The sequence below is a fragment of the Tympanuchus pallidicinctus genome, unplaced genomic scaffold (genome assembly GCF_026119805.1).
Source record: "Tympanuchus pallidicinctus isolate F22 unplaced genomic scaffold, pur_lepc_1.0 scaffold3, whole genome shotgun sequence".
NCBI classification, from domain to species: Eukaryota; Metazoa; Chordata; class Aves; order Galliformes; family Phasianidae; genus Tympanuchus; species Tympanuchus pallidicinctus.
The window spans coordinates 8,327,707-8,352,734 of NW_026294747.1; the positions used below are offsets into that span (position 1 = coordinate 8,327,707).

The following is a 25,028-nucleotide window of genomic DNA, read 5'->3' on the forward strand; positions in this document are numbered from 1 at the left end:
TCTGACCCTAGATACAGTTACAGCATCAGGAATCTTCTAGAAAACCTCATTTCTGTACAGCTGGGGAAACCAGAGAATGATTTACCTTGACCATACGAGCAAAATATTCTCCACCAATGTAGTTCTCTGTTTTCAAATACAAGTCCCTCAGCTCACTGGCACCAACTGGATTGTACTTGGAATTGAATTTGTCAAATCGATGAAATGTTTGACGACCCTATAGGAAGGAAAAAACCCACAATAATTAGAGAAATTAAATATACAGATAGTTTGTACATAAAATTGCCTAGCAAGAACATGCACAAAAAAGCAGCAGCTTGTGCTAAGTCACTTCAAGCATGTGAAGTAATGCACAAGCTCAAATTCTGAAAAAACTGTAGAAACCAGCATTTCACATGTAGAAATCATAGATTTCTCTTTTATTTTTGTGTCTTACTTACTGCATGGACATCTAAAGAGTCTACAGTGAGGTCATATGGATCCATGTGAAGGCTTTCAAAGACTTGCTTTAAGGTCATCTTCTTGCCTTTTTTCTCTGCAACAATCCTGTCTGGCTCTGTTTGATACGTGTGCTTAATAAACCTCAGTAAGTGTTTCTGGTTCATGCAAGCAGCAGCATGGATATGAGTATCAACCTGAAATCAAAACAAGGTTAACTGTACTCCTTGTCCATCAACTCAAACAAACTTTGTGAATTTGTTGGTGTCAGAGGCAATGATGAATACGCAATACTTCCTTCAACAACAGAAAGATCTTGCAAACTGACCTGATTTTTCACGCTGCAGTCAGTACCTGGCTTAAAAGATAAGTTTGCAAAAAGCACAGAAAAGCTCCTGGCAGCTGAAATAGTTCCTAGAGCAGAGCCCCTGCAGGAGCTTGTCTAATTCATGCTTGTGCCATCTGGAACAACCTGAAAGCCAGGAGACACAGGAGATTTGAATCCCTGTGTCTCCAGCTTCTGTTTTGGCTGTACTCATTATAAAATGCACAGAATCAAGCCCTGTAGCATTCATATTCATGTGAATACAGAAACAAATTGGTATGGAGAAGGAAATAAGTAGTATGCACAGTGCTTTGGAAATACAAAATACTGTTTTGCCAATTAACATGTGTAGGGCACCAGTACATCTAATGCTAACATTGCAGCAGAGGTGAACAGAAGTATTCTCTTTTGAATCTGATGTTAACCCACAGGACTTCCTTCCTATTCACTATAACTTTTAGCTTGTATGTTGAAAGAATATTGTGACCAAAGTCAGAAAGCAGTTATTGAAAACAAACAAAAAAGCAACCTCTAAATGAATCAAAGTTCAGGCAATTTATGATATAGATTGGCTGTTCACTCACCAGGCTTTTAATTGTATGTCTTAAAGGCAGGCATTTGTCAGTCCTGCTCTGTAGGTTTACTTCATTCAGTTTGTTGGGAGATCCACTACACGAAGGCTAATATTCAGTTTTAAGTTGTGATGCTGTGGAGCTAAACTTACTACTTTATTTTACCCTCAATGCAGGCAACTCAGGAGTTACGTGGCAAGTCAGTGTGGCTGTCCTTAGCTATGCATCAGTTGCACAGTGTGGGAGGGCCTTGCTAATAGCCGACTCCAGAGTTTTCTCTAAAGTTAGCCTACTCCTACACAGCCAGTTGTCCACCTCCCCTGGAGAGCCAAGCAGAGCCAGCCACTGTCCTACCACCTGTGGACTCCTATCTGTGTACAGAGATACTTGTTTGGTTATTAAAGGGTAATTTTCCAGATATGCACATACATTTCACTTATTTAAAAGGAACTTTATCTTGGGACTAATGAACTCAATGAGCTCAATGGAGAATTCTCATTAAACTAGAAAAAAAAAGAGGGGGGAGGGGAAAGAGTGAGGGTCACAAAGACGGGAATATAACAGCAAATTCTGTCAGCAAATAATGCTGGCCAGATTTTTAAATACTGTGATATGTGCTCACTGATTGACCTTGCCACTATATTCATGGTTGTTTTCATTTTGGCACTTTCCATCAGGTACTTTAGCTTCGTCATATAAGCAAAAAGATTGCACCAGCATTTCCAGACTAGTAGTAGCCTGAGGGAAGTAGTAGACAACTTCATCTTTTTTGGGAGGTGAATATTATTTCTTGCTTTCTTTATGCATTTGCATTGAATAGGACTGAAAGGGAGAGATCCTGCAAATATTGGCCCTAGCAGTCTGTTTCACACTGTAAGATTCATTGTTGATACTGTTACTACTGAAGAAGGACTTCTGGTGAGCTACAGATCCAAAGATGCTACTGTGGTTAGCAAGACGTTAGGAAAATGAGTTTATTTTGGAGTTTAGAGAAACTCTGCCTACACTGCAGTTTACTTGCCACAGAAAGTGCTTTGTAAAATACTACTTCTAATGCTTTGTAAAATACTACTTCTAACGGCTTAAGGGTTTAAGCAAGATTAACTCTCTGCTGCAAGAACTTCATAAGCAGTAATTAGCAGGACTCTGCCACAGGAGAACAAGCTTGTTCCTCTTTTCTTGAATTAGAATATTGCCAGAGAGGAAGCAGTACACATTTTGTGCTTTTGAACAGCATTAATTCATTTGTAAACTGGCTTACTCACTAGAAGGTAATTGGAAAGTAACTATATGCCCAGAGACATTGAATGACTGCTTTTAAAAATGGTACTGAGCAAGTACAGTCCTGTTAAGTACAGCTTCTCAGTATTCCATTTGATTGTCCAGGCAGTTATCTGATCCCCACACTTGTCCATCATACTCCTCAGTCACAATGATTTTTATTATTAACACCTCAATCAGCTAGATGAGTTTGTTATCTGAGTGTGGTTACAGAGTAGATATCTTGGTCAGGGTTACACAAGAAACCTGTTATCAAATTCAGAATTGAACTTTGGCTTCTTGAGAACTGTTTGAGAGAAATAGCTAGCTAATAGATCCTCCCATCCATATGCTTAACAGATAGAAGCACAAAATTCAAATTTATCTAACAACCCATCTGCATCTAGCTTTGTGAGAGACAATCAGATAGTTGTGCTTTGCTGTGTTTGATGGTTATTACTACAACGGTAGCAAACATTCAACAGTCAGAATGCTAATGGGAGAAGCCAAGCTGACTTTTTGATGCACTAGGAAATCAAAATGTAACAAGATAAAAGTATTGTTGACCCAAACTCCACAGTTACAAAACAATCACAACATCTTTGCACAAAGACACAATGCCAAATAGACCTGAAATGATTAAAAACACCAGCAGCAATTACCACTTTGTGAAGAAATCTCGCCTATGGGAACGAAATGTTTTCTCTCTCAAGTAGCTTGCTTTTAAAATGAAGAAAGGGAAGCAAACTAAGCAGCCTAACAGTGCTGTGCTTTTGAGGGAATGAAGCTCCCTTTGCTGTGTGTCAAGAAATGAAACTACCTCCTCCCCTACCTGTCTGCTAATTACATCCCAGTGCTTCTCAGATGCAGCTCAGAATACAAGCCTTTTTTTTTTTTTTTTGGCAGAGTTATTTATTAAATCAGGTTCTGATGGCAGCATGAAACATCAGTTCAGTTTATAAGATCTTTTTGTTGTTGAACGTGTATTTAAACACATCTGTACTTTCAATTTGAAGTTAAATTTTTATTCAAAATAGAAGCAGCTGTTCAAACTGCAGTAATTTATCTGCATGAAAACAGCCCAATGCACTTGAGCCATCTGTAAGTGAATTCATCAAACTGAATTAAGACTCCACGTGGATATTTTTGTTCACAATCCATGTGAGCATAATTTGATCAATAGTTTCACTCCTAAAAATGATGTACATACCTTTAAGCCCCTGTGATTCTGAAAAAGGAAAGGAGAGTTTAGTGTAATTAATTTAACCCACTTCCATTCAGGCAATTTTCCATGTCTTCCCATGTCTTCAGTACCATCATTCATCTCACTGCTATACACACACAACTTTGTGCTTCTCACCTATGCCTCACACACAAAAAAGCAAAATGGTTGTCATTCCTGCTGAAAACAAGACCACGCCTCTAATCCTTTCCACACCTACCTTTCTCACGTTATAAAAGTCTCGATGGGGGTTACTCTTCAGTTCTTTAAACTCAGACATTTCGTTTAACATCTCGTGCAAACTAAATTTAGATTCTAAAAAGTTCAGGCGGCGATGGCAGTACGTCTTTCTGCAAAAGAAAACACAACAGTTACTGACTTGGAACTACTTTGTATACTGAGCTCAGACGGAACTTGAAAGATTTCTAGTAAAAACAGATTATATTTTTAATGAAATCTAAGACAAATTATTTCTTCTTTTCCTAATGGTTAACAAATGCATAAGTTAATATCCAGTATTTTTTCAGACCTAAGTTATTAATGAAACTTCTAATGAAACAGAACCAGGTGCTCGTTGCAGGGAAGTTGGACTAGATGGCCTTTAGGTGTCTCTTCCAAATCCAACAACTTGTGTAACAATGCTCATATGTCCTTTAAGTTGTCCAATTAGCAGGGGGTTGGAACTAGACGATCTTAAAGGTCCCTTCCAGCCCAAACCATTCTCTGGTTCTATGATTCTATACCCAATAGAGGAGATCACCTTGTATAAAACAGAAACACCCTGTATACACTTCACTGTGAAAATTAAGACTTTTATTTCCCAGTTTCCATCTGATTTTCAATGTGAATACAGGAAGCCAAGTAAAATTTAATATTGTTTCATTTCTGGTGCCTCAAAAACACATCTGTTGTGTAGCTATGGTACTTTTTCCTTTTTTTGCACCCAAATTCTTCCAAGTGCTCTTCTGAAAAAAATAACTGCTTTTTTGTTCCTGGTTGCCTACTCCTCTTATTCTTCCAAAGCTTCTCTTTCAACTCCTGTTACGTTTTTCATTCTCTTTAACAAATGCCATGCTTTTTTCTCTTCACCATCTGTCAACTCATAAAATCTACAATATTTTAATAGTGCATTAGTGTAATAGCCTTCTTTTCTCTGCTTCATTGTTGGCAATCTCTCCTCAGCAGAATACAAATCCTGTAATGAACCTGAAAGTCCAATTCATAGTATTTTTGGGTCATACTATTATTCAAGAAACCAGAAATCTGAGGAGCAAGGGGTGAGATTTCACTACTTTAAGCACAATGAAGATTAAAGAACAATGGATTCTTGATCTCCAAGCAGGTCCACGTTTGTCAGACAAAAATGACAGGAAAGCACTTGCTACAAACAAGGAAATAAGTAGAGTATGAAAAGTTTATGCAACAGGATTACTGAAAAGACTTTTTTCCTTTTTGTTTGTATATACTTATCAGAGAAAGTGAATCAGCCTACAACCAATTAATCTGAAAAAGCAAAAGGAGCAGAAGATCAGTCCTGCATTCATAGAGCTGCTGAGCTTTCTAACATGTTCTACAAAACTTCTTTCTTTTGGTTTGCTTATAAATACTGTTAACAATTGATGCAAAATAAGAGTTTTCAGTAAGTTTGAGTTTTTCCTCCTTGCCCTTTAGTTTTCCTTCTCTCTTGGAATACAGCACAGTGAATTTAGAAATGCATTTACCTATCTCAGACTGTAAAGAATTACACTCAAGCTAGCTTTGATCTGGAGCAGGATAAGAACAGCAAGAGCACAGGCTTTTCCTCTTTAGTAAGTGCTTGGGGAATGGGACAGTTCCGTTCGGATCAGCTGCTTTGCTAGCAGAAGTCAGGCAGATTACTCTGCATGTGTCAGACAAAATCTCCAATGGGGGAAAAAAAAATGGCATCAGGTGTGACTAACTTGGCACATCATAAATAACTTTATCTCATAAAGGCAGGAGGAATAAAAATGCAGTACTGGCAGGCTGGGCAAATACTCTGGGAGAACAGTCCAGGTTCCAGCTTTTTTCTGCCCTTGCATTGATTCTTTTCCTTTCCTAGTGTTGAGATTATAAAATACTAATACTTCCAGTCCTCAGCTAGGAAGTACACTTTTAAAACCTGGATGCACACACATTTTCCCTCTTCTCCAGGTAAGGACGCTAGTTTGTTACAAGTGTTCCAGTGACACTAGCAGAGTTGTTTTCTGTCTGTTTTTTAGAGATTTCTTTGAGTTTGCAGGCTCAGGGAAGGGAAGTGCGACACCTCTTTTGAATGTGCATGCAATTTTGAAGCACGTGAGCAGTTAATGCACATCTGAAATAAATGGGACTGAGTATGTTGCCAAGCTGTTCTGTATGTTGTAATACATACACTGGATTTCTTTCCATGCAGGAAGAGCAGATCAGACATGAAAGAATTCCAGGCAACTGCACAAAACCTCAAATTCAGTTTAGGCCAAAACAAAGGTGAGATTCACTTTCAGTTCCCATGCTTCAAGAAGTTTAGGTCACACTTCACTTGAATGGGAGCGTTTGGTCTATGTCTTGGCCTTCTGTTAACCTTAATACCCATGTAGTTCTAACCCCCCTCCATGGGCAGAGTCACCACCCACCAGCTCAGGCTGCCCAGGGCCCCATCCAACCTGGCCTTGAGCACCTCCAGGGATGGGGCACCCTCAGTTTCTTTGGGACACTGAATATGACTTTCACTACGGCCAAGTGTCAGGTCTTGCATTTTGGTCACAGCAACCCCAGGCAGCTCTACAGGCTTGGGGAGGAGGGGCTGGAAAGCTGCCCTACAGAAAGGGACCTTGGTGTACCAGTGGACAGTTAGCTGAATATGAGCCAGCAGTGTGCCCAAGTGGCCAAGAAGGCCAATGGCATCCCTGGCTTATATCAGGAATGGTGTGGTGGACAGGACTAAGGAAGTCATCCTGCCCCTGTACTCAGCACTGGTGAGGCCTCACCTCGAGTGCTGTGTTCACTTTTGGGCACCTCAGTAGAGAAAGGACATTGGATCTGCTCCAGCACCTCAAAGAAAGGCAACAGTGCTTATGAACAGCTTAGAGAATATGCCTCATGAGGAGAGACTGAAGGAACTGGGGATGTTTAGACTGAGGAAAAGAAGACTGAGGGGAGACCTTATTGCTCTCTTCAAATACGTGAAAGGTGCTCTCAGTGAGAACGGGCTTAATCTCACTGGTGACAGAATAAGGGGAAAATAGTCTCAAGTTCAGGCAGGGGAGACTTAGGTTGGATATCAGGAGGAACTTTTTCACAGAAACGGTAGTTAAGCACTGGAATAGGCTGCCCAGGGAGGTGGTTGAGTGACCATCCCTGGACACGTTTGAAATCTGTTTGGATGTGGTGCTCAGGGACATGATTTAGTGGAGGGTTGTTAGTTAGGTCATGGTTGGACTCAATGATCTTTAAAGGTCTTTTCCAACCTGAGCGATTCTATGACAGAAATTAGAAGTATTAAACTGAAGGGAACCAGCAGCTGTAAGGGGCAGAGAAGAAATAAAACAAAAAACGTACGTTGGACCATCTGCAATTAGAGCAAGAACGTGGCTCAAGTCAAGGGTATAGGTCTCCAGGTCAGGATAGGGCAGACTCCGAGGCTCATTGAGCTCCATCATTTCTTTGTTATCATAAACAAATGGAATGCCGCCTTTTATCTTGACAACATAATCCAAATTGTTTGGAGCATCATCAAGATTGTAAGGATCTTCATTTTCTTCTGGGGGTGAATGAAAATCTGGAAATACATTTACATTATATTTACAAGTAACTCACACAAAAGGCTGAATAATGGGAAAGAGGACTTTCTGCTTCTATAACGTTTCAATTTTAGCAGATCTCAATACGTGCATTAAGATCATATTTTTGATTAGTACAGTAGGTCAGTTGTTACAATACAATTCTGTTGTGACAAGCTCACATTTAATTGCCATCTCCAAGCTATGTAAGTGGTCACCTTTATTAAGATGTTTCATTTCAATTATTAGAGTTCTCTAAACCAATATAGAAATAGATCTAATAGTAAAAAATTAATATAGAGTGATGTAAGTTTCAAATTAAGTTTGTAACAGCTGTTGACTTACACCCACATTCATTGTTTGTTTGTTTTTAACCTTCTGACTCACTGTAGTAATTTTGGAAGTTTATATTTAAGCACACAGTAATTCAGCTGTTCTCATATCGAAACATTAGCCAGAAAAGAACAGACTGCCCTTCCCATAATCCAGTGATGCAGACTAGTGCATGCATACCATGGTCACCTTCTCTTTCTCTCGATCATTAGTGAATATTTGTCACTCAGCAGAGAGCCAGAAGTAATTTAAGACTCAGCACTTCTCACTCTGACCAAGACAGTGGTGAGTTTGTTGTTTGGTTGTTTTTTCAAATAGAATTGCTTACTTTTATGTACAATAGGTTTTCCAAGAACAAAAAAAAAAAAAAAAAAAAAAAAAAAAAAAAAAAAAAAAAAGCAAGTGTAGTTTTCTCCCTGGCCTTCTGATCATAATTAGAATCAGAAAGTACCAGAAGCACAGTCAGGATTTTATTAGTACAGCTTTGTAATCCCTTATTTTATAAGTAAAATAAATCTCAGTTATTTATGTTAACTCAGCCATATCCTTGGACTTAATCCTTTTTACCTGTTCAAATAAATCAAGACCAAAAAGTAACCATCCACATTTACCCACCTAAGGCACATGAATATATGTTATAAGCTGATACTGTACATGTATTCCTAACTATCCAGCTCTAGCTCGTGCAAATTAAGATACTGTGAGAGGAGATTTTATTAATAATATTGTAAGTTTAAAATCGTAACTGTAAAGAACTTATTAACCTAATAATAGCTTGGAAATATTCCCCCCCAGCAGCTGTTCCGGGATATCCTTCCTGTCTTGAATATACAGTGTACTGTTCTTAACATTCTCTCTGTATTACACATGTTTGAAAATACTTTATTCTCTCTTCTTCTGACTACAGAAATACAGAGGGTAATTGATTTAAATGACTTAAAAGATCATTTCATGGCTGAGAATACATTACCAGCAACATGGATGTGTCTACAGTGGAAAGTCTGTACAGACCAAGGGTTGTTCCACACAGGCTAATCCAAAAATGCGCACTGTTTAATGTACAAGCAAAGCTTTCCTGACACACCCCAAAGTGACAAATATAACTTGTGACTTAAATAGTGGTGAATATGTCCAACCTAATAAGCCCCATTAAGAGATCAGAGTTTATTAACCCGGGCAGACTGTCCATACATGTGACGATCCAGCTTCCAAACCTGACCTGGCAAGCGTGCCACATCTGTGAAATTACTGACTCAGGGCTTGCAAACTGGCATGTCTGTACCCTGCTTCAATTTACAACGTGGATGAGCTCATCATCCATTTTACTTCAGTACACCAAGATCAAAAGGAATGTTTTTCACTTGAAGCCACCTCCACATATCTTTTTTCCTGGAGGAACACATATGTACTACGTACCATCTCCTTTACTGGAAAAAACATCAGTAATTGTCGTTTTTAGCTTTTAATAGTTTCAAAGTTTCAGATTAGATGCAGGCTTTATAATTAAAGCCCATCAGTTATTCTCCACCATTAACAGAATAAATTACAGAGGCAAAAATACTCAGCAGTGATTGTCACAAAAAACCAACTCACCTTTGATTACAGTTGTACATGGGCTTAATTCCCTGTTTTAAAAAAGAACAAAGATACTCACGTGGACACACTTCATCTTCAACCTTCCACTTCTCATGTTGCATGCTACACAGATACTGGGATGTCGTTCTTGGGAAGCGATGATATGCAAGGCGTGAATACTTTTCTCGAATGAGAAGAGCTTTCACCAGGCTCTTGGCAGCTTGCTCATAATCATCAACTGTAACCTGAACAACAAGAACAAAAAAAGCTGCCTAAGTACTGACAAATAGAGTGGTGGTCTTGTTCACAAATGAGATCCATGCCTGTAGCAAGGAGACTGGATTTCCAGCAACACTGATGTATGCGACTTGATCCTGATGGTGGGTGCATGAATACATCGAAGACAGCGACAGAGGTAGAATCCAAAGACAAAAAGCAAAACATACAAACACGTAAGATTTCTCTCCTCCCATGCATTCAGTGTCTGATCATGTTGTTATTTATTTTTCAATTCAGCTTTTATCAAAAAAAAAAAAAAAAAAAAAAAAAAGTATAATCAACTTTAAACAACAACTTCAAATATTCTGCAAAACAATCTGCTCACAGAGCATTCTACGGTTTGTTCAGAGGTCCCTGATAGTGCTGTCATTTTGCACTCGACTGTGGTTTAGGATTTTTTGCCCAAGTTGCAGTAGAGAAAAAAAATAGTTTCTTACCCCTGCACAGTAGTCCCCACTAATTGAAACTCTCTGAAACTCTGGTACATCATATGGCACCTGGACTGGCAGGAAAGCATGTTGAAGAACTGGTGTTGTAGGAGACAGAGTAGGAATGGCCGGTGGTGCTTTCCATTCCTGAGACGGAATTTGTAATGACAAAGACTGAGATCGAATCATCTTGAAACTTTTCTTCCTAGGAATTCGTGGTATAAAATGTTAAATGAGCCATGCTGTAAAACATTAAATACTTTGCAAAGCAGATTACAGCAAAGAAAACATCTCCTAAGAAAGTTTACAAGATGAAATTTCTTACGCCACATGGAAAATGTCGGTCACAACATAGTTTTGCTTTTGACACTTTGCATTATATTTTCTGTGTACAATTGCAGTACAAATACAATATACCATAATTTATTTACTATCATTTACAAAACCACTAAGATTTGTTTTGTTTCACTTCTTACAAATTCAGTATCAGCAAGTCACTGGGCAGAAAGAAAGCATGGCTGCCTTACTTAAAATCGGAATTCAAAGCATGAGAGAAAGAAAGTGAATCTGACATCAGGTAAGTTGTTATACGTTATCATGCCATTACACAAAGTTTTTATTCATCCCAAAACTTTCAGGATTTAAAATCTCATCTGCTTGTCCACCAGCATTTCAGATATAGTCATTCAGTTAAACGTGTAAGAAAAAAGACGAACAAATACAGTTATTCCATGGTAGTGTTTGATGGGACTAAAAGCCTAACATTGCTTATGAGAGTAATAACTTAGTACGGCTTTGATAGGCGAGTCCATTCCTCCTCCTGAGGCAGTAAATGCATAACCCTCACAGACTTAAAAGCTTTTGCTCTCTCTCAGCAAACTGCAACAGATAAAAGAGCTGAAGAAGCATGCTGCTTCTAGTTTTCAGTGAAGAAACTTGAGTGGTGGTCTGTATTATCTCTAAAGATACAATTAATTTTCCTTTTTCAGTTTAAACACACATATAACAAAGAGATACGATATGATAAACTGATGTACTTTCTTACATACTGTGAAAATACTATCTTCGTTTGTTTTGTAAATTAGATTCTAACACTTTAAAATGTCAGTAAATGCCACTAAGAAAGGAAAAGACACATTGGAATTCTCTCTGGAAGCTGTGTGTTACCTCTGTGACATTCCACATACACTGGTGATATGAATAAGACCCTATGACCAAATTCTATCTCTGAAACTCGTATTAAATCCTTGAAAGGTAATGTTGATTCAATTGCAACTGAAAGCAACAGAATCTTTACTCATGTAACTGTTCTCTAAGTACGCTTCAGTCCAGTAGGACAGGGACAAACACTTGTTCTGTTCCTACACATAAGTAACACACATGCGATAGCCCATTTCCCACAGTTAGGTTTGTAGAGAACTTTAGGTACAGAAACACAGTTTGATGGAACCTATTTTTGTAAAGCAATTTCTGCACATTAAAAGTGAAACTTACTATTTCAGGAAGAAAAACAAACCAGAGAGGTGTCTGAATAACATCTAGATTTGGGAAACCCATTTGCACAACACAAAACCTAAGCCCATACTATCTGTGTATCATACCTTAATTCAATTAAACTAGCTCTTCTCCCTTCTCTTCCAGAAACATGATGCCAAGTGCTGCCCAACTGATGGTCTGAGCTAACAGGGTACATGTTTAGCTATCAGTTTCAAAGCCCTCCTTGTTTGTGTGATGTCTGATGAATCTGTACACACCCAAGCCATTTGGTGTCAGACTGCTGCTGAGCTCATGTGACTCTTAACAAATAAGTCCAACCATCCCACTAAAGACTAAGAGACTGGGACAGCCTGACACCCAGGTAAGGTTCTCTCTCTCTCAGAAGAAAATCATAAACCAAATTAAGTTTGGTTTACCCATTAATCTAATCAAGCCAAAGGTGAACTGTATGTTGAACTAGGAAAATAAAACTAGCAAACTCAAAATGGGCACTTTTATGGCTGATAATGTCAGATTTTATCTCTGGCAGTTAAGGAAACCTACAAATAACCTCATTGTGCCAGCCTCGGTTTTTAGTTTCTCCCTTGATGTTAAACATCAAAACTTTACTTTCATCTATTTTTACAGAGCCTAAAAGGAAATTTCATACCACTGTCATTTTCTGTTGGTTAAAATTATCCATTTTCCTGAATAAAACCATTACATTTGAGGGGGGGGAAAAAAAAAGGTTTTGTTTTTAAATTTTGGGACTCTTACTGTTAAAGAATGAGTGAGTTTTGTTCACTTCTACCCAGTTAAGCTGTATGTCAAGCTCTTATGAGCACCCTCCATGCTGTTGCTGGAAATGCAGCCGAGGAGATGATCCCACCAGTCCAAACTCCCTAGGAGCCACCCCCACACCACCTGCATTGCACAAGATATCACACAGGTGCCCTTGTTACCTCAGGAGACGGGTGAAAAAGTACCAACAGACAGAATGTTGTTTGCCAGACATTTCAAAATAAACTCAAGCTCATTTAAAAACTATTTCCCTCTAAGAAAGCTACTGAACAAACCTTTTTGCTGTTTCCACAGACTGTTGTTCTGCCAGTTCCTTCTGAAGTTCCCTTTCCTTGGCCTCTTTCTGCCCAATAGGGCAGTCTTCAGGCACAGTGAATAGAGACAAGGCATCCTTGCTGTCTTCTTCTCGGAGAACTTTAGCAAATACCTTCTCAGCTAGAAGTCGCACTTGCTCATCAACTTCAGATATGTTCAGCTTTGGGAACTGTCTGGGCATCTCAGCTAATAAGGAAAACATTTGACAAAGTTATATTTTTAAGTAACTTGTAAGTAGAAATAAGAAGTGCGATAAACTTTTTTTTTTTTTTTTTTTTTTTTTGTAGCATTCCTATTGAAATTAAAAGCTTACAGCAAAAAATGATAGGGTCATCAGATGGCTTGGGTTGGAAGGGACCTTACAGTTACAGCCCTCAGCTGCAGGCTGGCTGCCCCCCACCAGGTAGGGCTGCATCCAACCCAGCCCTGAGCACCTCCAGGGACAGGGCAGCCACAGCTCTGAGCAGCTGCACCAATGCCTCACCATCTTCGTCGTGTAATTTTTTTTCTTCTTCCTTAACCTAAAGCTACCCTCTTTTAGTTTAGAACTCTTACTCCTTCTCCTGTCACTGCTCTCCCTGGTAGAGTCCCTCCTCATCTACCTCTGTAGAGCCACTGTAAGTACTGGAAGGCCACTACTAGAACTCCTGGGAGCCTTGTCTTCATAAGCAGAACAAAGTAGAATGGCTATGCAGAATTTAAACTACTGTGCAATATGCAGCAATTACAGGAATCCACTGAGTATTTTTTCTTGCATGGCCATGATAAATATGATAAACTATACATTCACAACTTCCGACTGTACTCACTGAAATGTTTTGTTGTGGCTGTTTGTTTTTTCCTTTTAATATGTTTCTAAGGTATGCTTTCTAAGGTGCCAGTTCAGTTGGAAGTATAAAACTCCTGAAGGACAGTAAGGCAGTCCAAGGAACATTCTGTGGTAACAATAAAACTAATGGTAGACCTATGTATGAGATTGAATGTGAAACAGTTCTTTGCTGACATGTAGAAGCTGTGAGTGTTAAAACTTCAGTCTTCTAGGCTGCTTTTAACTACCTCACAAAAGGCAAGGGTACAAGGTTTACTGCAAGCATTCATTCTTTAGCACATGGTGTTATCTTGCATCATAAAAATTCCTACAGATTTGCCAGTAGATTCCATTCACTTGCATAATCAAAGAGACTTATTTGCAAGACAGTGCACACTGAGCTGTATGGATGTACTTGCAGTGAACTCGGAAATCTCATCTGCTGCTCCTCTGCTGCTCAGTGCCTTCAAAGCAATTGCAGCGCCACAGGCAAGTTAGCAAAGAATGCTGCACGTTTCTACCTCACCCCATTCTTTCCACAGAGAAGTCGTGGTGCTGCTGTTGGCTGTGCAACAGGAGTGAAAATGCTGCTGTTAACTCTAGTTTTCTTTGTTCATTTTGCTTCCAGTGACTCATACTCTGTTTTTGAGCTGCACGCGGGAAGCAGAGAGGATACAGAGTTAAATTCCTCTTGGCATTTATATAACAGACAGGTTTAGTCTTTTCATTTTTTACTTATGTAGCCTTTTGTAACGAAGTATTTCCATTTTGTTAGACCAGAGCTATTGAAAATAACACCTTTAGGGTTTCTTCTATAGTTTCAATTCCTTGCTTGTATCTCATTCCAGCAGGCTGAGCCAGTTCTGACATCTGCTAGTATTCTGGACAGGAAAAGATACACAGTTCTTGCAAGCCGCTGTCCAGCACTGATTGTTACATGCTGTACGGCTTTCTGAATGCCTTCAGTGCGCTGGAGTTTGTAACAAAGAAGACTCAACTCTAATCACATAAGTTAAAAATAGCAATGAAGATGTCACAACAAACCAATCCAAGCACTCCCAAAATGTGAAACTTGGGTTCAAAACTGGCACTGCAGAATCCTGTTAGGTCACAAGAATACAGACTTGTTTTATAAGATGGCATTCATTCCAATGACAAGATGCATGCTGAATACCCATAGGGGCATGGCAGTTGCTAACCACTCAAGGCACAACTCATCAGCAGGCCCACTGCAGTATTTCCAAAGGCATGCCACAAGTTTCATCTGTTGATATGCGATCCTTTTGACATGTGATACTGTTGTCATCAGTCTAAAAGATTCTAATTAATGTCCACCTGTTTTCACAGTTGCTTTGAAAACACTTTCCCTTTTATTTCAAAAACAAACACAGTATTAAGAGGTGATGAGAGAAGCGCTGGACTGAAACACAACAATTTAGTGATCACCTACATTATTTTCCATTCCTTTTTTTTTTGTTTGGTTGGTTTTTTTGAACAGTGGGAAAACTCCAGAATGAATGAACTGTGGATCTGACTCAATGCAGTCTTCTTTCTTGCTACGCATTTGGCAATTAGTATTCAGACTTCCTACATTAAGTAATGCTACATAACAAACAAAAATGCATACATGCTCAGCTGAACGATTCGATGACAATGCACCAGGATGTCTTGGAAGCATCCCAACTTAGATTCAGTTTCTCAATTTCAAACCTCAACGAAGTCATAGGAGTCTTTCCACTGACCTCAATGAGCACAATTATCAGCAGCAGTGACTGACATCCAGCTGCCAGCAACAGGGACCTTTTGGGCCACTTCAACCAAAGTAAAACAAATATTTTCACTGAGTAATTCAACCACAGTAAGCACATTAAGGATCTGAGTGAAGTCTGGAAAGTTTCTGCTATGAAATCAGCAACTATCCTATTTTCAGTACTAGCTGGGAGAGGATAAACCCCATGCCTGAGGGTTTATCATGGACTGACCAACTATATCTCAGTATGAGTGAACTTTTTCTTGAAAAATCGTCATCAGAAACAAAAATGCAGTATTAAGTGCATTGCACAAGAAATCCTATCTCAAGTCACGACAGTAACATAAGCACAGTCTTCTGTGGAGGCCAGTGCTGGGTTTTTGTTGGGTTTGTGTTTTCCTTTCTTACAAAAGCCAGTCTCCCGTTCTTCACGCAAGCAAAGGAAAGTCCAGGGCACAGAGTGCTCGGGAAGGGTCAGGCACATCGCTGTAGGCTCACGGCATTGGAAGGGGTTTAACAGACCCAAAACGATTGTGCAGCACCTCATGCAAACCCACCATCCCAGCTGGAAACAAATTAGAGCTCGTACACCCAGCATCCCACCGCCTAAGGAGCACCTTTTGCCGGGGAGAGCATCAGGGGGGCGGCACCTCGCCGTGCCTGTGCCGCGGGATGGGTGCGGGTGGCACCGAGTGAGAGGCGGTGCGCTCGTGTCCTACAGCCCTCCCTCAGACAGGCAGCACGAGCTGCCGCTCAGCTCACCGCCTCTGCGAAAGAGGAAGCTATTTCCCCTGAAACGCGTTGCATCAAACACGACGAGACGGTTATTTAAAACAGCAATTACTGATCAGAAGCGTAACAGACATGAATGTCTAACAAACGCACGCCATCAGCACGGCGCCGAGACCCGTCCTCCCGCCCGGCGGCGCGGCACGGCACGGCACGGCACCGCCGGCGCAGCCGGTGCAGGAGCGCCCACGCGCCCAAGGTCACCGGCACAGCGCTCCGCCCCGCCGCGGCACTTACCCAGCTCCCCGGGGAACTCCATGCCGGGCCCGGCCCCGCCGCCGGCCGGGGAGGCTCGCTCAGGAGCCGGCGGCAGCGAGGAGTAGATGGAGGAGCCGCTCCCGCCCGACGCCGCCACCGCTCCCTTGTGCCGCATTCGGCCGCCCGCTACCGCAGTGCCACCTGCCCCCACCGCCCCGCCCCGGCCCTTTATGGTAGCCGCGCCCCCGGCCCCCCGCGGCACCCCGCCAGGGCGGCCCGCTGCCTCCTGGGCGGCGGCATCGCGGCGGGGCGGCTCCGCAGCAGGTGGGGCCGCGGGCGGAAGGAGCGCGGCGGGCCCGGCCTGAGGGAGCCGCCCTGAGCCGGGCCGGGTGCGGAGAGCCGGTAACGGTCGCCTCCGTGGGCGGGGCGGCGGCGCGCGTCTTGCCCGTACCTCAGCGAGGAGCCGCCGCCTCGGGCACCGTCCGGCGCCGCTCGTCCCGCGGCTGTACCTGAGGCGACCTCAGAGAGAGCGGAGCGAAATTTCCGCGCCGCCGCTTCCCTCGTCAGGCTTCGAGGCAGAAGTCGCGCCGTCACATGGCTTTCCGCAGACGGGGGAGGGAGCTCCCGGGGCGGGCCGCCTCAGCTCCTCTCCTCCGCCGTGCGCCGTGCCGGCCGCCTCCAAAAGCGCTTTCACGTGGGAAAGTTTGGGTCGAGAGAAGGCGGCCCTCCCTCCATAAGTAGGTCTGCGTACACCCAAGACAAATAACTGAGGGTCAGAACAAGCATGAGTCAGCAGGAACAAGGACTTCAGTGTGTGAAATAATTCGTTCCTGTTTTGTGGGATATGGAGTCCTAGAGCTGAGTGGTGTAGAGGTGTTTATGGGACGTTTGCCTTACAGCATATGGGCATTTAAATAAAGAAGAGTCTTTCCAGCGCAGGGAAGCAGTGGCAATGGAGGAATTGGGGAGCGAGATTCTCAGGGTGAGATGACAAGTGGGGAAAGGCAGGTGCCCCAACACACCTCAGGGGTCAGGCAGTTCTGGGGCTGCCCCTGCCCTGTGCTCCCAGCCTGGCACACGAGGAAATGCTCTGTCTGTGAGCCTCAGGGTCTTGAGTAAAAGTTCCACTACCTCACGCAGCTGGGGGAAAAATGGAAGGAAACAGATGAGGGTGCAAACTTCAAGTTGCAAAGACCAGGCCTTCTGAGTCTTGCATCAGCATCAACAGGTGTCACCCTGATCACATCCATCTGTCACAGGACTTGCAAAAGAAAAAAAAAGACAAAAGCTATGCCCATGTAATGGGCATGTATGAAAAATGGCATGTATGAAAAACACCATAGAGGTGTCAGTCCTGAGCATTTGAAAGCAAGTCAGCCATCCAAAATCATCCAAAATCATCCAAAATCAAGGATTAATCCTAAAATAATGATACTGAAAACTGTTGCCTCTTGAAAAAAGGCTAACACTGCCTGTGGATGTTTTTGCAATAGTAACTGGATGTCTTTATTAGCTGCTGCCAGGCTACAGCCAGACAAGCCATCTGCTGCCCAGGAAACTACATACTGTAAGTGTCTGTGCCTCTGACTCATAGTTGTCCTGCCCATGTGATACATGAGTAAAGGACACCTGTTGTTGGTCATTCTGTACACCCCATGATTGCTGGTGCATTTGTCCTATTCCCTCCATCTTGTTGCCCTCCTCCCTCTCCTAGCAAATTCCTAGGAATTTGCCCAAACTTAGCTGCTCCCCATCCCAGGAACCCTCTAATCATAACGGTGCCCTCCCTGCCTGCTGGACTGAGATATCTCATGGCTTCTTGGATTCCTCTTCTCAGCTTGGCAAATGGGTCCTGCCTGCACTCTTGATTTCATTTCTGTTCTAAGGGATATGAGAATTTTGATAATTTCCTCTGGTGCTATTGCTAGTTTTCTGTCAACCACAATGAAAGAACAGCAGAATCGAAGTTAAACAAGTTTCTACAGTTTTCTTTCATGGAAACGGGCTGCTCAGTGTGTCCCATGGTAAGAAAATGCTGCAGTATGAGTTCATACTATGAGGACTTTACATTGAAAGGTTACCTTAACAATGACTTAGCAAACAGAACAATGTTCAGAACATATATTTGACTAGCAGGTCCGGCTGCTTTCCTTTCCTATCCCTGCTCTCATAGTGGACAATTCACACTTATCACTGGAAATTGAAATTAACACTAGGCTGACAACTGTGAAATAGTGTATTTTCAACAGTAGGAGCTGTTGTGCACTTCCATTAGCTCGTGCAGCACATAAAGCATTGGGCTTTACACGTAGACTCAGAACATCCAGCAATGTCATTTAGCACCTTATTAAGCACTTAGTATCTGACCCATAAGGGAGTCTGTCAGTCCCATTTGTGGGTGGATTATACTTCTATGCAACGCGTCGAAGCCTGCAGAGTAATTTTAAATGTTCTGATTCCTGATGTAGAATGTTAGCTTTTTCTGGAACCACCTGGATTTTGGTTCACTTCTTTCAGGTCCATTTCCCGCAGGTAAGTTTTGCACTATGTATAAATACTTTTTTGTTTTTTACAATTTAAATCTTACCGCAGAAGAAGTTACCTCCTGCCTTTTACCACACAACTCAACTGATTATGCTTCTTGATATTATTCATTACATTTTGCATTTCATCGATCTGCTTTAAGCCCTGTTTTTAAGCCCTGCTTTAGAGATAATTCTGTTTGTAATGGAAAGTTGTGGTTATTCTAATGTCTATGGTATTTAGACTGCTTTTTTACAGTCTGACGTTGTAACAAGAAGACATTCAGCAGAAATTTTAAAGATTTACTTGCATGTCAACCCCTACTGAGGAAACAATAAAAAGAAAGCACTGATTATGTATTTGTATTATTAATTTTTATTTTTAGAAAGAGGCAAATGTTGTCTGGGAGATGACTGCAGTTGGGGTGCACGGTCATCAAAAGTAGCAAATAGTCTCTCATTCTCACTTGAAATTGTTTCACTTGTTGTAAACATACTGCTTTCATGTCAATGCTTCCTTAAAAGCTAATGGATTTTGAATTCTTTTTTTTTTTTTCCTAGTAGATTCATATTATTGACTCTAATATTCATAATAGCAGAACAACCAATGGATCAAATTATATATTTTATTCTGTAATGGGCCCAATTAGTGGCATCCAAGCCATACTACACCTATTACTCAATCTTTTGATTTTTAATCTGTTAATTGTGTGCTTGACACACGTGCATTTACTTACAGAAGAGTAACAGATATTCCAAAACCAAAAAAATACAGTTAAATGCAGTAATTTCCAAAAGCTGGAGAGGAATTTTGTGCCAAGTGTGAAATGTGAATTGCACTGTGTCAAATACTCTCCTTTAGAAGGGAAGAATGATTCAACATTTTAAACAAAACAATAAATGAATTTAGAGAATGGTTTGAGAGCGGCTCTGAGGAGAGGGATTTGGAGGTGTCAGGTGATGAGAGATTCAACATGAGCTGGCAATGTGCGTTTGCCACCCTGAAGGCCATCTGTATCCTGGGTTGCATTGAGAGAAATGTGACCAGCAGGGAGAGGGAGGTGATTCTGGCCCTCCACACTGCTCTTGTGAGACCCGCACCTGGAGTACTGTTTTCAGTTCTGGGGCCCCCAACACAAGAAGGATATGGAGCTGTTGGAGCAGGTCTAGAGGAGGGCCACAAAGGTGATCAGAGGCTGAAGCACCTGTCCTATGGGGAGAGGCTGAAAGAGCTGGGGCTCTTCAGCCTGGAGAAGACTCCGAAGTACCTTATAGCTGCCTTCCAGTACCTGAAGGGGGCCTACAGGAAAGCTGGAGAGGGACTTTATATCATAGAATCATAGAATGGCCTGGGTTGAAAAGGACCACAATGATCATTGGGTTTCAACCCCCTGCTATGTGCAGGGTCGCCAACCACCAGACCAGGCTGCCCAGAGCCACATCCAGCCTGGCCTTGAATGCCTCCAGGGATGGAGCATCCACAACCTCCTTGGGCAACATATTCCAGTACATCACCACTCTGTGTGAAAAACTTCCTCCTACTATCTAACCTAAACCTCCCCTATCTCTGTTTAAAACCATTCCCCATTGTCCTATCACTATCCACCCTTCTACACAGCTGTTCCCCCTCTTTTATATGCTTTAAACTGGAAGAGGGTAGATTTGGATTAGGTATTAGGAAAAAATTCTTTACTGTGAGAAATTCTTACTGTGACGCACTGGAACAAATTGCCCAGAGTGGTTGTGGATGCTTCTCCCTGGAGACGTTCAAGGCCGGGCTGGATGGGGCTGTGAGCAGCCTGGTCTACTGGGAGGTGTCCCTGCCTATAGCAGCGGCTTGGAACTACATGATCTTTAAGGTCCCTTCCAACCCAAACCACTCTGTGGTTCTGTGATAACGGAAAAGAGTAATGACTCAAAAAAATGAGACAGTTACTCCAAAGAGCGATTGAAATAACACAAAATAAATTGTGTCTTTGTGTTGTACAAAGTCAGGAAATCAAATAGCATCCAAAACTTGTAGAAATTCCTCAAACATATGAGTATTCAGCCCTGTACTTGAATTAGACCCAGTTAAGGACTCCCAACACAGAAAACTGAGTTAAATTAAAATTCAAAAATCTTAACATTTTCTTCCTATTCTAAATAGAAGTGGCTAATTTTCTATGTTTTGGAGAGTGCTGAATGCCATTGCAGCAAATAAACTAAAAGGCATACAGGAGGAGAAGCGTTTATTAGGCCCAGTTTTGACAAACCACATCTTGGATAGCTGTGTTGTTAGGATTATACACTTACAAGCTGCATCTGCACACACATAAAATACAGAATGTTTTGAAAATTACTTCCACTGACAGACAGGTCCTGCTTCACCAACCTGGTCTCCTTCTGTGACCGAGTGACCCGCCTGGCAGATGAGGGGAAGGCTGTTGATGTAGTCTAGCTGAACTTCAGCAAAGCCTTTCACACTGTCTCCACAGTATTGTCCTGGGGAAAGCAGCATGGACAGTTGCACTTGGACAGGCGCACTCTTTACTGGGTAAAGAACTGACCGGAGGGCTGAGCCCAGACGGTGGTGGTGAATGGAGTTAAATCCTGCTGACAACTGGTCACAAGTAGTGTTTTCCAGAGGTTGGTACTGGGGCATGTCCTGTTCAATATCTGTATTGGTGACCTGGATGAGTGCATTGAGTACACGCTCAGTAAGTTTGCAGATGACACCCAGTTGGCAGGAAGTATTGATCTGTCTGGGGGCAGGAAGAGCCTACAGAGGGATTTGGACAGGCTGGATAACTGGGCTGTGGCCAGTAGGAAGAAGTTCAACAAGACCAAGTGCTGGGTCCTGGACTTCAGCCACAACAACCCCAGATAACACTACAGGCTTGGGACAGAATGGCTGGAAGACTGTGCAGAGGCAACGGGCCTGGGGGTACTGGTCCACACTCAGCTGAACGTGAGGCAGCAGTGTGCCCAGATGGCAAAGAAGGCTAGTAGCTTCCTGGCTTGTATCAGAAATAGTGTTGCTAGCAGGAGAAGGGAGGTGATCATCCCTCTGTACTCAGCTCTGTTGAGGCCGCACCATGAGTACCATATTCAGTTTTGGGCACCTCACTACAAGAAAGACATCGAGGCTCTGGAGTGTGTCCAGAGAGGGGCAACTAAGATGGTGAGGGGTCTGGAGCACAAGTCTTATGAGGAGCAGCTGATAGAGCTGGGATTGTTCAGTCTGGAGAGAAGGAGGCTCAGGAGTGACCTTACTGCTCAGTACAGCTACCTGAAGGGAGGCTATGGTCTCTTCTCCCATGTAAAAGGACAAAAGGAAGTGGCCTCAAGTTGTACAAGAGGAGATTCAGACTGGATGTTAGGAAATACTTCTCAGGGAGAGTGGTCCCAACAACTGCGGTCCTAACAACTTCAGTCTGAAATAACATAATAGAAGTTTTCCATGAGTTTATAAATGGAATGTACCATGACATTTAATTGCACAAGAAGGTTTTACGAGGAAGATGGGACACTTTGGTGTATTTATATTGTAAGCTGGAATCACAAGCTACATTGGAAAATTTTTTGCTGGCATTCTGCTAATTGCCGTGCTTTGTCACAGCAGCCATGTTAAATGCCAGTTTGGAACTTAAACTTACTGAGCTTGGATTTGCAGGTATTTACCTGTGATAGAAGACCACTTTGCTCTGAAGTTACACATAATTTGTCTGAAATGTTGTCTCTGTTCTAAGAAAGGGATATCACTATATTACGAGATAAACCTGTATGTGGAGCTGAAAGATCCTTAATCTGATTTATAAAAAGGAGGATTTTCTGAAAGTTGCATTTCACATCTGTTACATAATGTCCAAATGAAATCCTTTTTAACCACCACTGATGTACGATGCCATTTTACATGGCTGTTTCAGGAGGATTTTTATTTGCTCAGGATGCACATAGAACATTCAGCAAGTAGCATTCTAATAAACTCAACTCGGCCGGTGCAAGATAAATAATGAAAGATGGAAATTTTGGCCCACAGATGGGAAGTCAGTGGTCTGTTTTGGAACTCCCCTAAAATAAAGAATATTCTGAATTATTTGGTTTCTTCAGAAATCAGTAGTGAAACCCAGACTTATATGTTTAAAATTATTTTTCATATTATGTTTGCAGTGGAAATGCACATTATTTCATTAAGTGACAGTAAGTTCTGCATTGCCGTTGCTTTTGCCGTTGCTTTTACATTGGAGTTTTTGTGATCATCTGTGGCTAGGGTTGGCATCTGGATTATTTGGCCCTCGAGTTCAAAGTTTCTTCCCAACTGTCAGGTATCTGTGTGTTGCAGATGGAATGTGGAACTGTGCCCAGAAACTGGGAAATGAAAGATATGGTTTAGGCATAAACTTATATGAACTTCATATAACTTCATATTATGTGCCTGGGGTTCCACATCAGTCTGCTGCGTCTCCAGACCATCCTCACTCACACAGCTAGGGCTGTGCCTAATCAGACATGCAAAATTTCTGTGGCAAGCCTCGTGTTCTTTCCATAAAGCTCCTCTAAAACAGTATCTACAGGTGGCTTGTGACATTTTCCATCCTTTTTTTTTCTTTCTTTCTATCCTGTAAATGACGGGAAAACGAGAGTCTCTTTTCTGTAAATGTGATTTGCCAAGAGGCACTGCAAGCCTGCCGCTACCCAATAGCAGGAGCTGCCATCCGAGCCGCAGCAGTCGGCCAGATGCGGGTGCTGGCGCAGCGCTGACTGCCTGGGCTGTGGCACCACCTGCTGCTGCCGGCGTTGCTGCTCTCCTTGCGGCTGCTGACCTTGCTGCTGTTATGTAAACAGCAGTTATGCAAGGAATGCAGATTTCATCTTATATAACTGCTCGCTCCCATTCCACTTTATTTAGACTGTTGGTTCATAAAAAGTAGAAAGGGAAGAGAGGTGTTTGTGTTATTAGAGATGTTTATCTCTGGTTCCAAAATGACTCGTTTGCCTGCTTGATCCTGTGGTGCTTCTCAATTTCACAAAATTCCAGTCTCTTCCTTCACCTGGAGGAAATTCCTTTGCGTTCAAAAACATCAGCAGGCATACGCATGTCATATTTGTGCTCTTTTGTGAGGGTCTGAGAAAACGTCACCGATTCACAGTTCCTGCACAAACGGAACTTAATCCAGTATGGATGCAGGGAAGGAAATTATCAAGTTTTCAGCTGCTGTCACAAGCAGAGGACCACATCCCTGTGCAAAGGTAGATTTCCACGTTGCTTAAGAGGTCAAGATATGGAGAAAAGCCCAGTGCTCTCTCTCCAGCGGGCAACAGAGAGCTCCCAGAGGCAGTGATGTTTCTGCTGCTTTGTTCTCTCACGTGCAGGCAGAGCACTGTCAGGTGGTGTCCACCTTGGGTGCTTTCACACTGCATACACCATCGGAACTTCTGCATGTAGTGCCTCACTCAATTCCTTCTATATTCATGCAGATCCTGCAGCTCTCACATGCCTTTCCTTTTTGATTTAGTGCCCCTGATCAATTGCTTCCTTCTTATTGTTCTTTTTCTCCCTGGGAAGGCCTTGGGTTCCATGGATACCTTGAAGGATTGGTGGATAATGGTGTTCTGCTCATGGTTTTGCTCTGGTTCTCTAGTTGCACATCTTTGACCGTACCCCCTCGCAACCTTTTCCTTTTTCATTTGTTGCTAATGCCCAGCCAGCCCTAAAAGAGAAATCCATTGTGAGAAGGAGTATGAGTAGATGGTACCAAAGACAAAGCAATCCTTTCCCTGTTGTGCCTCGCCTGTAATGCTTTGTAATTTTTATGAGCTGGAGGTGGAATCTGAACTGTCCTAGGTGATTGTCATCAGTCAGTGGATGTCTTCCAGGAATGAGTCCTGTTCTATTTTTAACCCTGTCTGCTTTGGTGTTCACAGTGTCCTGTGGTGGTGAGCTTGTTCTACACAGCATTGTGCCCTGTGAGCCAGCTTTGATCCAAATATCGTATGACCAGATGTAGCTCAGCTCTTTGAACTGTTAGCTCTTGCTAAGACTGCAGGCAGTGTAAGCTCACGTCTGCCACCAGTACACTGCAGAGATGTCTGCTAACTGACACACAGACAGGTCAAAGCAGTGCATTATTAAGCCAAAGGAGTGTGTCATAGATTGCCACACTCAAGCATATGGT

The 25,028-nt window shown here is 42.2% G+C and overlaps 1 protein-coding gene across 1 annotated transcript in view; it reads right to left on the minus strand.

The window, feature by feature from the left end:
- The window catches only part of AMPD3 (adenosine monophosphate deaminase 3), a 28,874-nt gene extending 12,331 nt beyond the window's left edge, over positions 1–16,543 (minus strand). The window contains exons 1-8 of the mRNA XM_052695671.1: positions 16,388–16,543; positions 12,764–12,989; positions 10,221–10,416; positions 9,584–9,749; positions 7,376–7,595; positions 4,038–4,167; positions 441–635; positions 86–217 (exon numbers count right to left, since the gene is read on the minus strand). Coding sequence (XP_052551631.1) covers positions 86–217; positions 441–635; positions 4,038–4,167; positions 7,376–7,595; positions 9,584–9,749; positions 10,221–10,416; positions 12,764–12,989; positions 16,388–16,523 — 1,401 coding nt within the window. The 5' untranslated portion in view covers positions 16,524–16,543. The remainder of the gene's footprint in view (positions 1–85; positions 218–440; positions 636–4,037; positions 4,168–7,375; positions 7,596–9,583; positions 9,750–10,220; positions 10,417–12,763; positions 12,990–16,387) is intronic.
- Between the last annotated feature and the right edge of the window lie 8,485 nt (positions 16,544–25,028).